The sequence below is a fragment of the Gallus gallus genome, chromosome 1 (genome assembly GCF_016699485.2).
Source record: "Gallus gallus isolate bGalGal1 chromosome 1, bGalGal1.mat.broiler.GRCg7b, whole genome shotgun sequence".
Classification (NCBI taxonomy): Eukaryota; Metazoa; Chordata; class Aves; order Galliformes; family Phasianidae; genus Gallus; species Gallus gallus.
This window is the reverse complement of record NC_052532.1, coordinates 175,723,695-175,743,441: the sequence shown is the minus strand read 5'-3', so window position 1 is coordinate 175,743,441 and position 19,747 is coordinate 175,723,695. Positions and strand designations below refer to the sequence as shown.

Below are 19,747 nucleotides of genomic sequence, written 5' to 3'. Positions count from 1 at the left end.
GATATTCAATAAACCTGAATAGTCACCAAATTAACGTTATTTGAATGCAGTTCTCAGTTGCTTGATGGAAATCACTGTCACAGACCTGGGCCAGGCTTGGCAGAAGGCAGAACAGCACTGGGTGTTTAAATGAAGAGCAAAGTAACTCAGGTAATGGCTGCAGAAATAAGGATATCATACCTACTTCTCTCAGTAAGTACCTTTAAATGCGGCCTCGCCTAGTGCTAGCCTGAACTCTTCTAGTTCAGTTGCATTGAAAATAAACAAATGAAAATATCCCAGGCCTCTAATTTCTGTGGAATTAAACCAAAATGGGAAAATGAGGGGGTAGAAGGGTGTTCTTTATTTTGATTTTTGTTTGTTTTGATGATGCTAAATTTACATCTGTCTTCTACCCTGACCCGATCTTTGTTGGGTTGAAGCAATTCTTCTTTTTAGGTCAGTGTAAACACACTCTGAGTTAGCATTTCCTGTTGGGCTTCCTTTCCAACCTGGTACGTTTCCCTTGCAAGGACTTCCTTCAGATTGCTGCTTCCAGAGCTTGCCACATGCTGCCCAACCCATTCCCCATCCCTCCCAGGCACAGCAAGAGCATCCCTCTGGCTAGCTCTTCCCACGCCATGCCGTGCTTTACCTTGTACTGTGACATACGCTGTGCTCTCCACAGACCCCTTCAAGTTGGTGGCTATGCACTGATAAAGTCCTTCGTCCTCCTCTTTTACTCTTTCAATAAACAGCATTCGGCTTCCAGGCCCTAAAATTATTCCTGTGAAATGAAATATTTTGCAATGAGCTGGAGCCAGGATATAAACATAAACAGGCACTCGTGTAATAGTATCTGCTTCAAGTTCTCCTCAAAAGAAATGCGAGCCACAGACTGCACAGCGCGGTGTTATCCACAAGAAAGCCAAATATACTTGGAAGTTTTGGGAATCTTTTGGAAATCTCTTTACAGAACACTTGTGTGAGTGAAAAGCTCAGCCCAAGGGAGCGACGCTGGGAGCAGCTGGTATCACGTCTGCTGATTGGCACTGTGACCCGACTCCCACCCAAGCAAGTTCCTCAGCATGTCACTAAGCTGTGGGAACTGGGTGGTCTCCTTGCTTCCTGCTGCACTCACGGGAGCAGGACTGTCACGCTTCCCAGACCAGCTCCATGTGTCCTCATCAACCTTATGGGCAGCGCATTCCCCCCAAACCCTACTCACTCACATGACACTGGGCCCCTTCTCAGAATGAGCTCAGCTAGTGCAAGGAAAGGTCCCATGAGGTGCACCCTACAACACAGGAGTTACCTGAAGTTTTCAGCACCTGTCTTATTCCAGCATGCTCAACCCGGAGTCCAAACCCTGACAATATTCCAGTGAGTGAGGAAGAGGCAGGCAGCAGATTTGGCATCAGGCCTGACTTACAGACATGATATAGCCAGGAAATGTGCAGTCAAGTACACACTTGTGTATTTGGCTCCATCTGGACCAAAGTCCCATTGAAATGCATTCCCACCAGTGACTCCAGGCAGCTAATTAAAGTGCTCTGACTGACCCCATAGAGATCTCTTCCTGGTTCCTAACCTTATGTGTTGCACTAAGCTCAAGTTAAACACACAACATCCACTCCAGAAGATAATGTGAAAAAATTCATGTTACAACCATGTGGTCGCTAATTTTAGTGACTGTGTTGGAAGTTTGCACATACTTATAGCTCACTTTGACAAATACTCAGAGTTCTTCCCACTGCCTTTGCTCATGACATAGTAATTTCCAGTAGTGTAGGCCAGAACCTCAGACACAAACTTTCTAAAAAGTTATTTAAGACTCCACAGGTTTCAAGTTTCCACCAACCAAATCTCTTTGAACATTTTCTGCTGAGCCTGTAACATGATCTCATTGTGTGATCCTGATTTGAACGTGGATGGATTCCCATAAGAAAGATTTTGCCTTTTCACTCGTCTCCATCTGAGACTTCCAAGGAGCACTTCTACAACTGAGGTGCCATTGCGTAGCATAAACTGATGTTTGAAGCCACATTTGGACATAGCAGTAAACATCTCCCAAAGTTTTCCTGCAGTAGCACAGTGCCACCGGGGAAGCTCTTCTTTTCTGCTGCATGAAACCTGGATTCCCCTGACTCAGGCAGACACATTCCATTTTTGGGAACCCGTTAGATGGGATTAGTCTGATGATAGGGCTGTGAAGCAAGAACAGACTTTGCATGCCTGACAACACTCCCTCTGGTACTTGCACAGACATCATTTCAGCTTAATGTTCTCCTGTCTAGCTGTACTCTGACACCTGACACAGCCAAGACACCTGATCTTTAGGCTCCCTCTGTAGTAAGTGGAGGGAAGCAGGATTCTCTGGAGATGACTCTTCAGAGATGCAAACTGAGATATCTACACCTGTATTTTTCCCACTGACTCCATAGGGACCTTTGCACTGGTTGACATTTTGGAGTGAGAAGGTATAACCTAACAGACTTGTAATGCTCAGGCAATGCTGCTTATGTCCAGGTATCAAAGCCAGGGACTCTGCACACGGTTACAGGACACAACAAAAAGGCTGTACAAGATCAGAGCTCTCACCTGATTCTTGCTGTATTTCCTCGTGGTTTTTAAACCAGGTTATCTGGGGCTCGGGGATGCCATGAACCTGGCACTCCAGCATGGCAGAGTTACTGGTGTTCACCGTCTGATCCATGAGCTGCCGCAGCAGAGCTGGTGCCTCTTGCGCTACGAGACAAAACAACACCTCCATTTTACATTCCCGTAACTGTGGGGCTTTATTATCCTCCCTACCAGCATTTGAGTGATGTAAGGACCTCTGTGGCAGTTCTACCATGTTAACTGTCCACAGATGTTATTTACCATCCTGGTTTGTTTAAGAGCACTTGGTCTGGTCCCATTACTCATCGGGAGTAGGCTGTCATGACCGATGAACACCCAGTGACATTGATTAACAGATTTCCCCAGTTCCATTATCAACCACGCTGGTATCAAAACCAATACATTTGTATGAAAGCTCAGAATTTTGCAGACAGGAGAAACAAACCATGAGACCAGGACTGCCAACAATTAGCAGACACCCTTGTGCCAGAGTATCACCAATGGTGCTAAGCAGTACACCGCCATATCCACGAGTATGACTTGTATATTTTACTTACTTTAAAGAATACAGTTATGAATCATGTTCAGTAAACCTGCACAATTTAGAACCAGAAATGATGAGAACAGAAACACTGTGTTATGCATTCCAACATGTTCACAGATTTTTCCACTTTTGCGTTTCAGCTGATCACAGCACAAATGAATACGCCCATGTCCTCTGGGAGCCCACGGATGCTGGAAATGCAGATCCCAAGGGCCAAAGCGAAGCACTGGTGTACCATGCAGGATAGCAACTCTGCTCTTTGTTTGCTTTTATCTACCCAAATTCAGGTGAATGCAATGCAATAAAACACGTCCGTGACATTTAGCGACAATGTATATATGAAGTGCAGCTCCTGCTGAATGGTCTCCCAGCTGAGTGGATGGGCATCTCCAAAACACTTCATAGATGTCACAGTAAAGTCATCTCCAAGAGAAGCAAAACAACAAATCCTTCCCATCCTCTTTTCAGCGTTTTAGCACTCTTTCCCCTGTTTCATACAGAGCTGGAGGCTGTTCTGACAAAGGCATCTGCAGCATTTATATGATTTATAGAGGAACAGTTTTCTGTGACATTGACAACTCTCACATGATTCATTCTGATATTTGGGTTCCTTAAAAGCAGTGATGGAGAATACGGGGAGATCCTGAGCAATCTCTCGATGCAAAGGCACAGCAGATTCCTTTGAATTTCCCCAGACTGAATTATTTACAGTCTTTCCTTTTGAGGACGCTGCCAGGATTAGTAGTTACTGACATGGTAAGACATTGTAAAATATGAAATAGACCAAAATAAAATAAAAAAAGCACTCTTTTCTGATACTTTCATTTGGAGAGTAGTAGATATCAATATACCAAGTATAATTCTGTCTAAATTTCTGTCATTGTGTGTTTGGAAGGTTATATTTTGTTCTTTATGAAAAATTGACTATCTATCAGATGATTTCATCTTCACAATCGCTCTGTTACCAGCTGTGAATAAAAGCTCTCCAGAAAAGTAGTGCACCTCTGTACCACCAGCTTACAGTGTGGCTTACACAGAATGAGCCCTGTAGCACTAAAAGCTTTTTCATGCTTTTATTGTAGTCTACCTTTGCTATGCTCTTATCTCTTGAAATTAATCCCAGCATAGTGAACCTGCAACGGCTGGTTTGTGGCTTCTCTGAGCTGCAAGTCTGTACTTTACAAGGGCAATGCTATTATTTGTTGACAGCATAGCAGACAAACTGTTCTCACTTCATGACCAGCGATGCCTATGAGAGCATCTGTACAGCACATTCTTCACTGAATACCTACATAAATGATATGGTCAACAGTATTTGCCTCATAGCCAAGAAGGCAGTCCTCTTCTCATTGTCAGCCTCTGTGATTTCTGCACATTTCTCATTTTTTCACAACAATCTGTCTATGAGAGGGCATCTTTTGACACACATCCACATCCACAAGCTGAGAAGAGCTCCACATTTTGCATTTATCAACGATAAATGATGGACACCCCAGCCCAGACATCCAAAGTGAAGGCAGATGAGATGACACAACAAAGGCAAATCACACATTCTATGAGTTATTTGTGATTATTTTAATTTGTTTATAGCCATACACTAAAGTCAGGTTTCCATATCAAGAAAAACTGTCTCAAAACTTAGTTCCAGTCACCATTCACATACTTCCAATAATTTCTCTGCTGCAATCAGCCCATTTTTCAAGGACGTGGTCAACCTGAGGATTAGGTTTGCCAACCACCTGCTTTCTCTTGCTCATGTTTTGCAGCACAGCCGAGCAGAGAGAGTTCCAAATGGGAACTGTGCTGCCCTGCTCCACTTGCCCCAAAGCCGAGGGCCAGACTCTGCTCTCAGTTGCCCCAAGGAACTTCATTGTAGGCAGAGTTTGGTCCAGGGAGGTGACAGGAGGTCACAGAGGGGAGAAGGGGCTGGTGTCACAGTACGCGGCAGACCCGGAGCAGAACGGAGGAGTACATTATGATTTGTTCATCTGGGGATATATTTTCCATTCTGTACATCTTTGCCCTTTGTTATAGTTACGTTGTTTGTTCGCTTATTTTTATTAACCGGTACAAAAATATAAATACAAGCTTTAATTTTAACACTTAAAAAAAAAAAAAAGAGGAAATATAATTCACACCTTTTTCCCTGACTAATATCTTACACAACAAAAGACAGAGAAACTCCCCAAACCACTGAGGTTCTCCCATCATCTGAGGACACCAAAAGCAACAGTAGTTTTTGTCTGGCCGCCAAGAACTGCTTTCCAATGAGGTTTCCCTGTGACTCCCAGCACAGGCAGGTCCACAGGGACCTCCCAACACCCTCACACAGTGGGGCTGTCCAAGGCTGGCAGGACGTTCAATCAGCAGTGACGCACATCATTGCAGCTCACAGCCATTTCACAGAGGAATAGACTAATGGGCACGTCTTTTTTTGACACACTCTTATATTGTCTGGCAACTGGCTGCTACAAAGCATCACATTCCGGCTCCCAAGGCCATGGAAAATTCAGAATGTCCTGTCATCACCGCCCACCTTGCCATCAAACGTCTTCCCACAAAATAGCCTCGTAAAAAAAGGGGATTCGGTATTGTAATTCTTCTGAAGACTTGCAAATGCTCCAGAGTGCATTTGCCCCATTTTTTAAGCCATCACCAATGATTTCACTTGCTTTTTAGGCATTTTTAAGGGGAAAAAAGAAAAGTGAGACCCAGGTCCATTTGCAAGAAGGTATTGTTTCTGGAAGCCATCACATAATAATGAACAAAAGAGCTACTGTATACAAGCAGGCTATAGGTGACATTTCAAGATATAAATGATTATTCTTTTCTTTACTCTGACAACTTCCAGGTTATCAATTGTTTTCTAAGCATTTTAGGCTCCATGAAGCTGGCATTATGGGGAAATGCTATTGTTTACCCTTTCACACTTGACAAAAGCAATTCCCACGTGAAAGACAAGTTTAGCCGTGGGACACGGTCTCGATACCTAAAGGAGGAAATTGTCTGGTGAGTTCCCAAGCACAAGTAACTGTCATGTTGTCAACCCCTATTTTAGAAGCACAACCACTTTGTTCCTTTGCTGTAGCTATTTTGGTCACTACGGTCTGTTTTGTTATGGCTTATGTAAATGCTATATAAATGATCAATCATAAATGTAACCAAAAATAATAAAAGCTATGTATTGTAAAAAAATAAATTTATCAGATCTATTAAAAATAGTAACTTCTTCCTTATACAGAATTTATAATACACAGAAACATCTCATAGCAAAATCATGACGAAGGAAAAAAAAAAAAAAAAAGGGAAACGCTCACAAGGAAGTTTAAGGTTGCCCTTAATTCTCCTTCAGCAGTTTGTCTGTCTGGTTCTTAATCCCCATAATAAATCCAATTGACATCTGATACCAAAAGCAATGAATATTTTTAATGGCTTCAGTTTGGGACCTGTACTTTAAAAAATGTATTAAACCTCTCACTGCGCTGGCTGCAATCTTGTGGGATATTTCTTTTAATAAAATAATTACAACATCACAAATTCCTGTATCTTCAGGCCAGAAATAACACTCACACTTTTATCGATAGCTGTTTACATTAGTGAAGAACTGGCTTTAAAAATTGACCAACACAGCAACTAGAAATCTACCTGGATTTATTTGGAGAAACATAGTTCATGTCTGTCAGTTTTTAAATCATCATTATTATAAATGATATGATAGAGCTGTGCATAATATCAACATTTTTATTTCTTCCCTGCATACTTCCTTTAGAAGATACTTTTTAAGATTAATGTACTTTAGTGTAGAAAATAATTTCAAATAAATAAGCATTAGAACTTGCTCAGCAGGTAATATTTATAAGTCCATCAAGATCAGATTAAAATAAAAAATATATTGTCCAGTCAATCGCAAACTGAGTTCTGCTCATTCTGCGCATTAACGTTAACTTATTAAATGTCCGTTGTTGATTGAAAACAGCAGTTTTTAAAGTTAATCAGTTTATTCAGCTTTGACTTTTGACGAGTCTGATACCAAAGTGGAAGAAAAGATTGATCCAAAGTTTTCCTGATCACTCAGCAGGAGACAGCAAGAGAAAAAAGAACAATATGCAAAATGTAGCGCAGGGGGTCTTCCAAACCCCAGCTTCCACGTGCTTTGTCAAAGCAGAAAATACCCGTCTGAACTCAACTGGAAGCTCACGCAAAGATTTTGTTTGCTATTCCTCCTACGTCCAACCCATGGGGGAATGTGCACCACCTCAGGGCCTGAAGGGTGGCAACAGCAATAAGAAATCAAGATGATATGAGACACCTGATACTGTTTAATGAGTCCTTTAATGTTTTACATTGCTTTGTGTTGTACAATCATTCCTTGTGTTCTTATATTTGAGGATCCGAGAGTAAACAGCCTTTTTGTTGCAGTGCTCACCTCTGATTGAAACGTCTTTCTTTTGAAGCACTTCTTTCCCCGTGAATATGTTCCTTGCTCGGCAGGTATAGGTGCCTGAGTGTGCCAGGGAAACATTCCTGATGGTCAGAGTGAGGGTGATGGAGTACTCCTTGTTGAGGGCCTTTCTTGCTTTTGTTTGGTTAGTGACTGTCCTCGGTAAAATCCAAGAAATGTCTTTGTACATGAATTTGTTGGCTGAACAGGACAATACCAGATTCTCTCCTTCAATGGGAACTTTTTCCAAACTAATGTGGAATCCACTTGGTACATCTGTCAAAAATCAAGAACACTTTTTAGTTTATGTGAAGTGAATGAGCCAAAATTAACATGGCGTATATCATCCCCTTTATCAGAAAGTCTTTGAACTAATGAATGTTGTTGTCTTCCTGCTGAAGTCTCTCAGCTTTCCTTTCTCATGCTAGGCTCCAGCTATTTGATGATTTGTCTTACAGCTATAAGACACATGGGTTGGACATCATCTAGTGTAAACTGAAGCCGATCTTGGAAGTATTGAGTTTGTATAAATGTTATGACAAGGCAAGACAGACCAGGGCAAGGTACCAAAAGCAGAATTATTTAAAGACAGCATGCTGGGACTATGAAAAAAGATAAATTCTGGTCTCAGCTGCAGCTTGTGAACTGTGTAAGAGAAGATGAATCTCTAGAGGGTGAGAGAAAAATACTGCGGCTCATCATGCTTATTTATATTGTTTTCTCGTTATTCATGAGTAGAAGATAATTTATGTCTATTTCTTAAATGCGCTTAAAATCTGGAGGAGTCATGGAATATGTGATTACATGCATGATTTTCCCTCAAAACAGAGATATTTACTTCCACGCACATAAAACACTTTAGCCGCATGACAGAAAAGTAGAGTCAGTGCCCTCTGGTCTGGTGGCCAGCTGGGTGTAGGCAGTATCAAGGCAAAGATCACTCTATTCAGACTTCCTCGCATTAAATGTAGGTGAATAACACCTCTACCTGAGAGAAACCAAGGATCACTGCACCAAGCATTTCCCAAGCATGAGTATGACTTAAAATTAAGCATAGTTCATAGCAGACAGATAGTTCAATTCATCCTACAGTTGAAAGAAACATCCTTGGTGAAGCCATGTGGGCAACTGCTTGTAAGATTTACATCGCTTGGAGAAAGGTGCAGAGCTGTGATCATGTTGGCTACCGCCAGGACCTCTCCACCGGGCCTCACCCCTTGAGCAAGGCAAAGGCGTGCTGCAGGCATAAGTGAAAGTAGAGAGAGGCTCCTGAGAGAAAACATTTACAAGTTTTTCTCCTATAATGCAATCTGTCCCTGTTTATTTGTTGCCAATGTTCTGATAAAGTCATTTCCTTCTCCTTTCAGTGAAATTGGCTTTGGCCATTTTCAATTGTTCTCTCATTGCTAATTGCTACAGCACTTGGCTGTGAAATTGCCTTGAAATTGTAAGAGTGGCTTCGTCTTTCATAAGGGAGAATTATGCTTTCTTTTCTTGTCTCTTAGAGCATGAACAGCTCAACACAAGTTTTCATTCAGATCCATGCATGCAAGTGTCACTTCAGGCCTAATGTCACAGCAGCAGAGTGAAGAGTAGGTCTCCGCTGAATAACATCTCACACACTCTTTCAGTAACTTCTTTGACTGATAGACCAATCCACCAGAAAGCTTCTCCTGATTCTAAATCCCCTCAGTGCAAATCGAGCTACCTTGTCTCCCTCAGGATCAACCTGCTCACCACTGGCATTCACAGAGGCCTGGTGTCACTAGCTCCCTTAACTGTCTTTGTGTCTGTTTTTAACACCTAGGTACTGGGTGTTAAACATAGGAAAAATGAACTCCTGTGAATCAGGGATTGAAGATCCCTCTAACTGTAAAGGCCTTCCAGGGAGGTATGCAGGTATGCAATCCAAAGATTATCCCAATGGAAGCAGAAATACTAAGGGGTCATACTGGATTTTAAATCCTATGTGCTGAATTGTTCCTTTTATATTTCATTGGGATCCCCTTTTTACCACTCCCCATCAAACAAAACAACAAAAATCTTTAAATTTAATGAACTTATAAATAAGCGACTATCATCAGCATCCTCTTAGATATGGAAGAGCATGTGGAGCAAGATTCTAGTCCCAGTTAAGTATACATTGACTGAAAGTAATAAGACAAAACTTTCTCTATAGAACAAAAAACATATTTAATGTAAGCCATTAAAATGTAGCATCTGCTTGAATATAGTTATTTTGTGTATGGGCAAAGGCTTACAGCTCATGGAGTGATGCAGACACCTCCAGAGGGCAATGCAGCCCAATCTTTGGATGAGTCCAATTCCAGAGGTCCTCCTCTATCATGGGATAGATACCCAACCTTAATACTTCAGTTAGATGAAGTGAATTCTTTGCCTGATTTTGTTAAAAACCATTGAGTTCAGGAACACTTAAATCCAATCAAGGTCCAAAATTTTGGTTGTGCATAAGTGTTCTAATCTATGAAATTGCAGTATCTTACATAGTATCTGAAATTGTTCTGCTATGTTTTGGGAAAGGCAGGTTACTAGTTTGGACTGATGCTAATTTTGGGCTTTTGCAGATGCCAGTGCTCAGAAAAGAGCTAAGAAGTGTCAAGCGAAACTCTAAAGATGAAATTAAAGATCCCCTGGGTCTGAGGCAAATGAACTACTTTCAACATAAAAGGATAGCGTGCCAGCATAACAATATAATTGCAACTACTTCCACGTTGTCAGGTCTGGAATACTTCCTAGATGTGTCTTCTGTGAAGAAAGACTATTTTCTGAATAAACCTAAGGACAAAAGCGAATGCACGGGATTCCAAGAGAATCATTTGTTTAAAGGCTACAAACCCCCTAATATATGACACCTCTCACCAATTGTTACAGACTCAGGCTAGCTAAATAACGTGGCAGGGAATAATGTAAAAGGGTTTTATTTACTTTAGTGATTTGAAGCTTCCTGTGGAAATAGCTCCCAGGTTTCCTGATGGAAGATTTTGTTTATCTTTGCCAAGCACCATCAGGAATCTCAAAATAAAATGCGCCTAGTGACATTGGGAAACCAGGGAGATAAGGCTGAGCTGTTCCTGTTTTACCCTGTATAATTGCAAACACACCCACGAGCCTGCTGTGTGCCAGCAAACAACCCAAAATGTAGGGAAAGGGGCAAGCTGGAGGGAAGGGGGCTACCACAGCTGAATTTGGTATAAAGGTGTTGTTGCAGAGATTGTTTCAGCATCAACAAGCAGGAGAGCTCAGAAACCACCTTTCCAAATCACTTACATATAAGGCTCACAGCTTTTGTACCCCAAATATGGGTTTGGGATTAGAAAGAGGTTAGCGTGTCAGCACCCCAGAAATGCCCTTCATCTGACAAAAGTAAAAGGAAAGAGAAGCTAACAAGAGCCCATGGACTTCATGTCCTGTACCCTCAAGCACAGAGTGGAAAAATGTACCACCTTCGGATCTCCATGAAAGACACGTGCAAACCCAGAAATAATGAGAGATATACAATAATTTTACAATAAGGCCTTGTCATTACTGAGTCCCCTCTGCTACACTTTCTTGCGCTAAACTGCTCACATCTACCTTTCCATGAAGGGACTGACAGTGTAGAACTAGGCCTGCTGAGATGGTCTCTGCCTTCCCACTGACTTCCCAGCAGTCTTGACCTGTTGGGAAGAGATTCCTCACACCACCACAGCTGCTCCACTGGAGCATGTGCTTTTCCTCTTCCTTAAGACAAGTGTGATTGCCTCTGAGAAATGGGATTCTTCCTGTTTCTCTCTACTCTCTGGGATCCTTTCTAGCTTGTTCCTCAGCAGCTCCTCCTCCTGTCATGGATTGCCTTCTCTGTTTAGATGCTTTCTCCTCTTGCACTCAGTTTTGTGTGGTTCAGGCTGGCTTCATATGGTGCCAGCAGCCCCAACAACATGAGATAAACTAACCCCAGGCTGTCACCCAAGACCCAAAATATTTGTTTTGAACTCATCAGAATATCAGTACCCTGGTGTCTTCCCATTTCTTTCACACCCATCACTATTTGGGCTCATGATTTTAATTCCCTCCCTATGTATTTCAGGTGAATCCTGGTGAAATTACGCATTTGCTTCCTTGAAGTGAAACACAAGCAGTTTGGTCTCAGCCTGAATGAGGAGAATTACAATTACACCACGCAATCAGCTGATGCGCTACGTGCACAGAAGAATGAGTCTAACTTCATTCTTGCAAGAGCAACACAGCAGCATTATTTAAATAAGCTGCCTTCCATCACCACAACTGAGCGTCAGCAGATGAGCAGGAGTTTCCATGTCTCACAGTTTACGTTGCTTAGCTCCAGGAACTCAAAGGAAAAATGCTTTTCAGCATCACCACCCTATATAAAAAGATTGCCACCAGTCAAGCTGTTAAGAGTTTCCAAGTCATAATAAAGAACTCCTCTTCTGAACACCAGCCAATGCCAGAGCCTTCAAAGGAGTCGCAATATTCTGCACATTCTCATGCAAGCTCTGATATCAAGGAGAAGGATTTCCTTCAGTCCCTTTTCAAGATCTGAGAATGTGACATCTAGGAAGGGAAACTAACCCTCTCATGTCACAATACTAAAATGTCTGAAACAGTCATCATAACTTTGAAAGGGAGATTTGTGTATTGCAAATCAAAATTCATCTTTGTTTGGTTCCAGGGTCTTCTGTGTGACATTTTGAAGACTGAAAATTAAGAGCTAGAGAAGTTCATATTCATTATCTTGCACATTCAATGAGCAACAACCTCAGTGACTCTCAGCCACTGCTCAAAGTTATGTGCAAAGTCCTCACATGAAGCTGAAAATAGAGCTCAAACAGCGCATTAATTTAGGAGCAATTATGTGTCAATATGTACTATTACAGCCAAAACACTTCAGAAACAAAGTTTTTGGTTCACAAAACGCGTGTGGGGGTGTTGTCATATTTCCGAATGGATTACATTACTTTAATGACCTATCTTGAGAACTGTCATTAGATTAAGTGCTCTATGAACTACTACTGTTTTGTAAACAAAACCAAAATAAAATATTTCACTAGAAAGCAAATCCTTCTTGATGGCGTCTGCAAACATTATGCTGCTTAATCATGCAGTAGTTTATTCTCTTAAATTCGTGAGGTTTTTTCCCAGTAATTCCTGAGGTCAAATAATTTCAGTTTGTTTCTAAACCTGCATGTGCTTATATAGTGATGAGGAAAAAAAAGGAAACATGCTAACATGATGAGTCTTAGTGTCATGACCAAAGCTACATCCAAGGCTGTGTCTCAGAAGAAGGCTGGGTGAAAATGCACTACCATTGCAAGCATGGAGTGACTGTAGAGGCTAGGTAATTTAAAAGGAGGAATTACAGGTTGCTATATTTGGGAGCAATTTGTGTCATGCAGGGACACTTGTTGAAGGCATGAGTCATTTACCAAATTTGGTGCCTTTCTTACAAACTCAAGCCAGCTGCTGTCACAAATCCTTTCCAGGGACACCAATAAGCATGGGATAAGTTTACAAATGCGCATATTACAGCAACATCCAAACTTAGGTATATGAAAAATCCATCACAAATATAATCATAGGACTGGAGCAGAGCTTACCTGTTACAAGAAAGCTGACGTTTCTTTCGGCTTTTCCTACTTTGTTGGATGCCACGCAGCTGTAGATTCCAGAAGATTTGGCTTCAGCTACAACAAGAGTGCTAGCAGTCTGCAAAAAAATAGAAGATATTCAGCTTTCATTGGATCAGGAGCTTGGTTAAAGCTTCCCTTCTCATTTTCCTAAGGTGACAGTTGTATTTCAGTCTTTCCATTTATTATGTGACAGACACCACTGAAGTTATTTAACAAAGTTATCATCGTATAAAGTTTAGAAAGAATAATAGGAAAAAAGCTTCTTGAGAGACAATTATATTATCCGAGCTGTCATAGACAAAAATCTTTGAATGTCTTTCAGGTTGGTTTGTCTCTTGCTGCTAATGTGACAATAAGCCTCGAAAGACTAAGACTGACACAGAATGGTTTGCCCGAGGAGATGACCATCCTGTAGGGCAGCCAGACTGCAAAGGGAATGGATGGAGTGTTCTTCAGCCACTTCAGTAACACTGGGAAAAAAGTTTAGCACTCCATGCATTTCATTTCTCTCTCTCTTTTTTTTTTTTTTTTTTTGTGTGTGTGTGTGTGTGTGTGTGTGTTAGATGAGAAATGACATGGGAAAAGAGAGGTTTACTCATTCTCTTTTGGACTTTCTCCTATTCTTGGACTTAGTATTTCTAATATGAAATAATAATTCACTGCATTCCTTTATATTGTATTCTAGCACCATCTTAAGAGGTTCGGCATACTACATATTTTCATGAGGTGATATATATACCATTTACAAGATGAGCCCTTGGAAGGCCAGTGGATGATAACTGACGTGCCTTTAGAAAACAAACATCATAATAAGAGTTACACCTTCAAGGTGATGGAAAGCCCTGGTCTAATGTCTTGGGCACTAAGTGAGAGAAGAAAGTTATGCACAGACAATCGAGGTGTCTGTCTGACTTGGAGCTGAGACACGGGGCATGCACTGGAGGCTCAGCAGTAGCTCATGCTCTCAGATACAGTAGCAGCTAAAGTTTCTGTCTGCTTCCACTTCAGTTCTTCCGTAAAACATACTTTGGCTGGGGTTACGAGAAGAACCGGGATTGTGACAAAAATAATCTGTGTGGCTGTGGAATCCTGTTGTTTGGAATTATTTGTCTTTTCTAATAGTATTCAAAATAATATTTGTGCAATTAATATATTCTTTTAAGTCTGTTTGATTGGGGGGCTCAGAGACAAGCACAAGATGAGTCAGTGCTAAAGAAGGATCAGTTATCTATGTTTTTACATAAGCTCTGGCTGAGCATTTGCCTGCTTCTGTGTCTCCTACTCAGAGTCTTCATGGCAATCCCAAAAGTCCTTACTGTATCCCTAAATAATGTAGCCCTTCTGGTTTCCAAACATTCTTTGGTGGAAAGAGTCTGTTACTTTTCTTCCTATGCAAGCAAACACAGTGAAGTCAAGTTGTTTGATTTTGGCTAGGTTGTTTGTTTTAGAAAGCTGCCTTATCCCACTTCAAAACTATTGACGTTAATGGCACCTCTACACTAAGCTGTCTCAATGGCCACCTACCTGTCCACTACTAAACAGCATCTCATTTCCACCTAAAATTTTTCATAACTTACATTTTTGGGTCTTCTGAAAGAGGCTCAGTAATACCAGATATGTAATTATAGCCCTTAAAAAAAATCATGCTGTTTTGCTAAATTCAGTAGACTGACCTCTTCAAATTCCTAATTATGAAGCATGGGTCCAGCCCTGTCTGTATTTTGTTGTTCTCTTTCAATTCCTTCCAATTTTTAAACATCATCTCATACAGTGTGGACGCAGGGCCTGGAGGCAGGATTATTGCAGCCATTTCATCAGTGCTGATGAAATGGTGTTGAGAAGGAAGTTCCACAACCTCTGACAGATGGTGAATGTGGGTGGCTAAAAGCTGTGTCTGCCATCCCAGCCTTTCCACAACAAAATCAGCGTTTTTTGTGTTACTTGGTGCCACCTCAGAGCCCCTTTGTCCAGGTAGTAATGATCTGTGACCCAAAACAACAGTGAAGGAGAACGAGACTTTCCCTCTCTGACTCCAGAGTACCTGTCTTGATCTTACTACAAACAGAACCAGAATGTTTCTGTGACTGAAAAATGCAGGTCAATTACTCCTCCTCCCACAAGTACTTCAATGTTTTGGATTTTTTTTTCCTTTTTATAGGTAGCATCAAACTGCATTTTGCCTTGACATTATCAGGTCTTAGTTTTTTAATGAAAAACATATTTGTTTCATGTGAGTTTTGCTGCTCTTTTCTACAACTGTGTGATTATTACTTCTATTATGTTCAGAACGTCACTTGCAATCATACTCAAGCAGCATGACTATAGTTACTGGCTAGACTGCTTGCAGATGATGCCTTTTCTTGCATATTAAAAGACTTTACAGGACATTCCTAGGTGCTGAAATGCAGTGATTTAAACTGCTACCTTGTTCCTAATGCTATTTTGATTTTGACCAACTTGCATTGTCCCAAATACTACTCTAGGACATGCTAAGGATCACTCCCAGCAGGCAGCTTCCATGCAACTATCGTCTTTTGGAGAGCAAGGGAGACAAATGTTTAGAACGCAGTCCTTAGCGCCATACCAATGGTATGTTTACTTGAGTAATACAGAGGTAGCCATAGTGTCTAGCAAAAGCACTGGTGACTTTGCAACAAAACAGAGTATTTTAGAGACAAGATGTCTCTGCATAAATCTTTTAGTTTATAAATAAGTCACAAGGATAAGATAACATCTGTTTAAACAGGTTGTGAGCCCTCCAGTGGTGCAGTCTGTGTTCTGCATTGTGGATGCCAGCCAAAACCCACCAGAGAAGCAGTATATACAAAACTAAGCCTGGCACGCTGTTGTTTATTGAGTAATTATGGTTTTTAGGTCAGTTTGTGCTGCGTAGTTTCCCTATACAGCTATTGCTGCAAAAGGAGCAAGATACAAATTTTTGCAGCTCTGTATCGCCTACATTTGCAACAGAGAGTTTCAAGCCATGGATTTGCAACCACATTATATACAGAAAGTCTGAACTGCTTTACTGTGATCAGAGTGGAGCAAATCCTCCCTGGCATACTCAACACATTGAATCTGCTCATATGTCCACAAGCCCTATTTACCACCAGAGCTTTGATCCTTTCTTCCTGCATCCATCTCAGCTGAAGCACCATGCTACAGACTCAATTCAGAACCAGGGGCTGGGGAAATGAATCACACAGTGCTGCAGCATTTGCCAACAAATGAAAGAGTTATAAAGCAGAAAGCCTGAGATGGAAGAGGAAATTACAGATCTATTTGTGGTGGAAACCATTGAGGAAAAGACCTCAGAAGTCATTGCGAAGCAAGAGGATGATTGTTGTGGTTGGACCACATTGGTCTGGTCTCTCCCCTGGTGTGCCTGCTTGAATTCCTCTCTTACCATTGTACCTTAATTAGAGAATTCCAATTGCTCCAGCTGATGGCAGTGGAGAGAGTGGAAGTTTCAGCAAACACCAAGTAGCCTTACCCTTTCCTAACTCATAGAAGGCCTCTGCAGACACATGTATACACATGCTCCATTCATATATTGTTTTGCTAACTTCTCTCAATGCTCATACATTTAAAAGGCAAAATATCCTGTCAGCATCAAGCAGGTTAGTGTAAGTCTGCCAAACACTGTTGATTCCCTTCTAGTTATGCTTTTAAGAAAACACATTTGTTGAAAAATTTGGTTTATTTCCTACATATATGTTCTCCTTATCCCCTTGTATTTATCTTTAGATAAAAGGATAATATTTAGGAAGATACATGTTGAAATATTGGCAGGACACCACTGGCTTGTTCTGCTTATGCCAAAGACATATCATCTGCATACCTTGTGTTGGAAAGAAGTCAGTGCAAAACATCTGGACACCATGCTTCACCTTCAGAACCACCACTATGTCCACAGAATAAACACTGATATATCTACAATAGCAGGACATGAATGTGTGCAGATGAGCACCTTCTTCCCCTCAAGTCAGACAGGTAAATCACTGCTGTTTAAAAACAGAGCTCCAATTTCCCTTTGCATCCCATTGTACTTCTGGGCAGGCTGAGACTGAGTGCTTCCATCTGGCCCATAGGGAAATCATGATACAGATGGCTACAGATCCACAGGTACCTCCTACCCTCCTTCTGAGAGCCTACATAGAGTAAAATTTTGCTTCCCGCCTCCCTTATGCACCAAGGGAGGGGATGTGTTTCAGCAGGGAGATGCAGCTCAGCAGAGGCAGGTGCCAAGTTCTCCTGGTTTTCATCTCACCAAGCGCTTGGCTCAGTTGTCACCTTTAAGTCCTCTATTTTAAAGTGTTGACAGTAATCCTATTGGCACTCAGGAAGGTCCCAAGAGATGTTACAATGTGCTGAAAGGGAAGCAGGCTATGCTCTCAGCGCTACCCTTAGCTTGGCTTCCTAGGAAGCTTCCAGTGTTTGCTCACCTCTGTGCAAGTTCTTTGTCCTCAGTAATGTCCCAGTTGCTGACAAAACTGGCAGATAAACTCATGAGACCTCATGAGTGTTTCATGAAAACCATCTGCCAGTGAATGAGGAAGACCAAAATGAGTGCCATTGCAATGAGCTGTTCAGCTCACTGTGTGCCAGTTGGCCAACCCACATGGATGTGATGGCCAGTCAGCTGGTATACCCAGGGACTCAAGTCAGGCACAGTATAAGCTTCCTTGTCTCATCTGTAAGATGAGGACATGGGAGAGAGATTGAAGCTTAGGGCTTGGCATATTCCATGGCCACAATTTTTTATCATGTCCAGAAGGGACTGACTCTCCACCTTTGTGTTGGACTGTCACACTTTCTGGAGCTACCCACAAGCAGCATATCGGTGGATGATCCATCACTGTCAGTCAAACCAAAGGTGGACAAGAGAGAGCCTAGGTTTGGTCTTGCAGAACCTTCTGACAGGGTCATTACTTTCCATTTTCCCTTAAGTCAGGTGGCTTTGTCACTCACAGAGGATTGGACCACTAAAAATGTGGGTCAGTAAGGTATTAATGCAGTGGAAAAAAAGGCCATATATATACATATATGTTTGATAAAACACAACCTCATGCATTAGTATTGTTTATGCACACTTGCCCTCCTACCTACTATCCCCATCTGTTGATATTCTCATCCTTTCTTCTTTACCAGCACCTTCTACTTTCACTCATCTGAACGCACCTTTTTGGCCCTCTTCTGTATACTCTGCATCCCCAGGATCTTTGAACAGTCCCTCCTGCAGCTCACTGTGCAAAGAGTACTGCCTCCTTCTTTCAAAGCTTTTGATAAACGAATATGTGGTCTACCCAATGCCTGCACACAGAGGGCATGTATATACTGCAGAGTTACCAATGTGCGCCTGAGCTCTTTGTATCTCATTGTCGCAGGTCATTCACATGTTGGCATTGTTACAAACCACTGATGCTAAGAATAATAATGATCAGTACTAGCCCTGAGCTACAGGTAGGAGAGAGCTTTGGCTGAGAACACTGAGAAGTGATGGTTTTTAGTAGCTGAATGACAAGAGAGTGTCTGTGATCTTTTACAAGCTTAAGAATAGCTCAGTTTTGTAGGAAGTCACTGATAACGTCCAACAAAATGAGAATGAAAACTTTGGGTGGGTGAATCAAATCAAGAGTTGTTCTATGATGAAGTATTATGACTTCTGTTACAAACTTTTTCCATTATACCACTTCAGTTTCTCAATGTCTGTTTAGAAAGGATTCAACGGAAATGTTACTAAAACACAGTTGTCACGGCTTCTCTCTGTCACCAGAATACTAATGCAGGGCAGGCTTCCTGCATTATTTTAACCATGCAGACACAGGGTTTGAGGTTTTTCTAACTTTAAAAATATACTTGTGGCTACCTTGATAACCACAGACAAACAAACAACCAATCAACCTACTACCACAAAAGGCCAAACATTCAGAGGGACTTGGGTTTTTTACACGCAGGAAACAAAGGAACTAACTGGTACAAGGTCTTTGACTAAGGCAAAAACTGTTACCTTGAGAGCTAAAAGAAACCTTTTGAGCGTTCCTCATTCATCTCTTCCCTTGATCACAATAATATCCTGTGGCCATCCCCATTTCTCCTTTCATGCTAACCCAAAAGTGCCATTTTTGAGCCTCTCCATAGACTTCCTACTGCTTTGTCTCCTACTACTTTGTTGTTTCCATTGAGTTTGAGATTTTTTTTACCATGCTTGCTATGGTCGGATGTGGAAGCAGGGTAGACACTGTTTAGATAGCAGGACTCCATTGATGTGGAAGTGCCTTGGAGAGCTGTTCTTAGCTGTTTGCAGTAGCAGAACTACTCGCAGTTGCACTTCATCAGAGCCAGACACTTGTGATGACGTGCTGCATTCAATGAGCTCAGTGCTATTAACAGTTTTACAATATCCCAGCCCATCAGGAAGGGTTTTGTCTGGACTGTGTCCCTTTGAGTTTGCTCTGAGAGACCAAGAATGAATCTTGGACTGCAAAGAGTAAAAGGTATAGACTCTCACAG

The 19,747-nt window shown here is 41.6% G+C and overlaps 1 protein-coding gene across 1 annotated transcript in view; it reads right to left on the bottom strand.

The window, feature by feature from the left end:
- FLT1 (fms related receptor tyrosine kinase 1) overlaps positions 1–19,747 on the bottom strand; it is a 103,393-nt gene that overhangs the window by 30,143 nt on the left and 53,503 nt on the right. Inside the window, exons 12-15 of the mRNA NM_204252.2 lie at positions 13,202–13,310; positions 7,572–7,862; positions 2,581–2,727; positions 635–766 (exon numbers count right to left, since the gene is read on the bottom strand). Of these exons, the coding sequence (NP_989583.2) occupies positions 635–766; positions 2,581–2,727; positions 7,572–7,862; positions 13,202–13,310 (679 nt within the window). The remainder of the gene's footprint in view (positions 1–634; positions 767–2,580; positions 2,728–7,571; positions 7,863–13,201; positions 13,311–19,747) is intronic.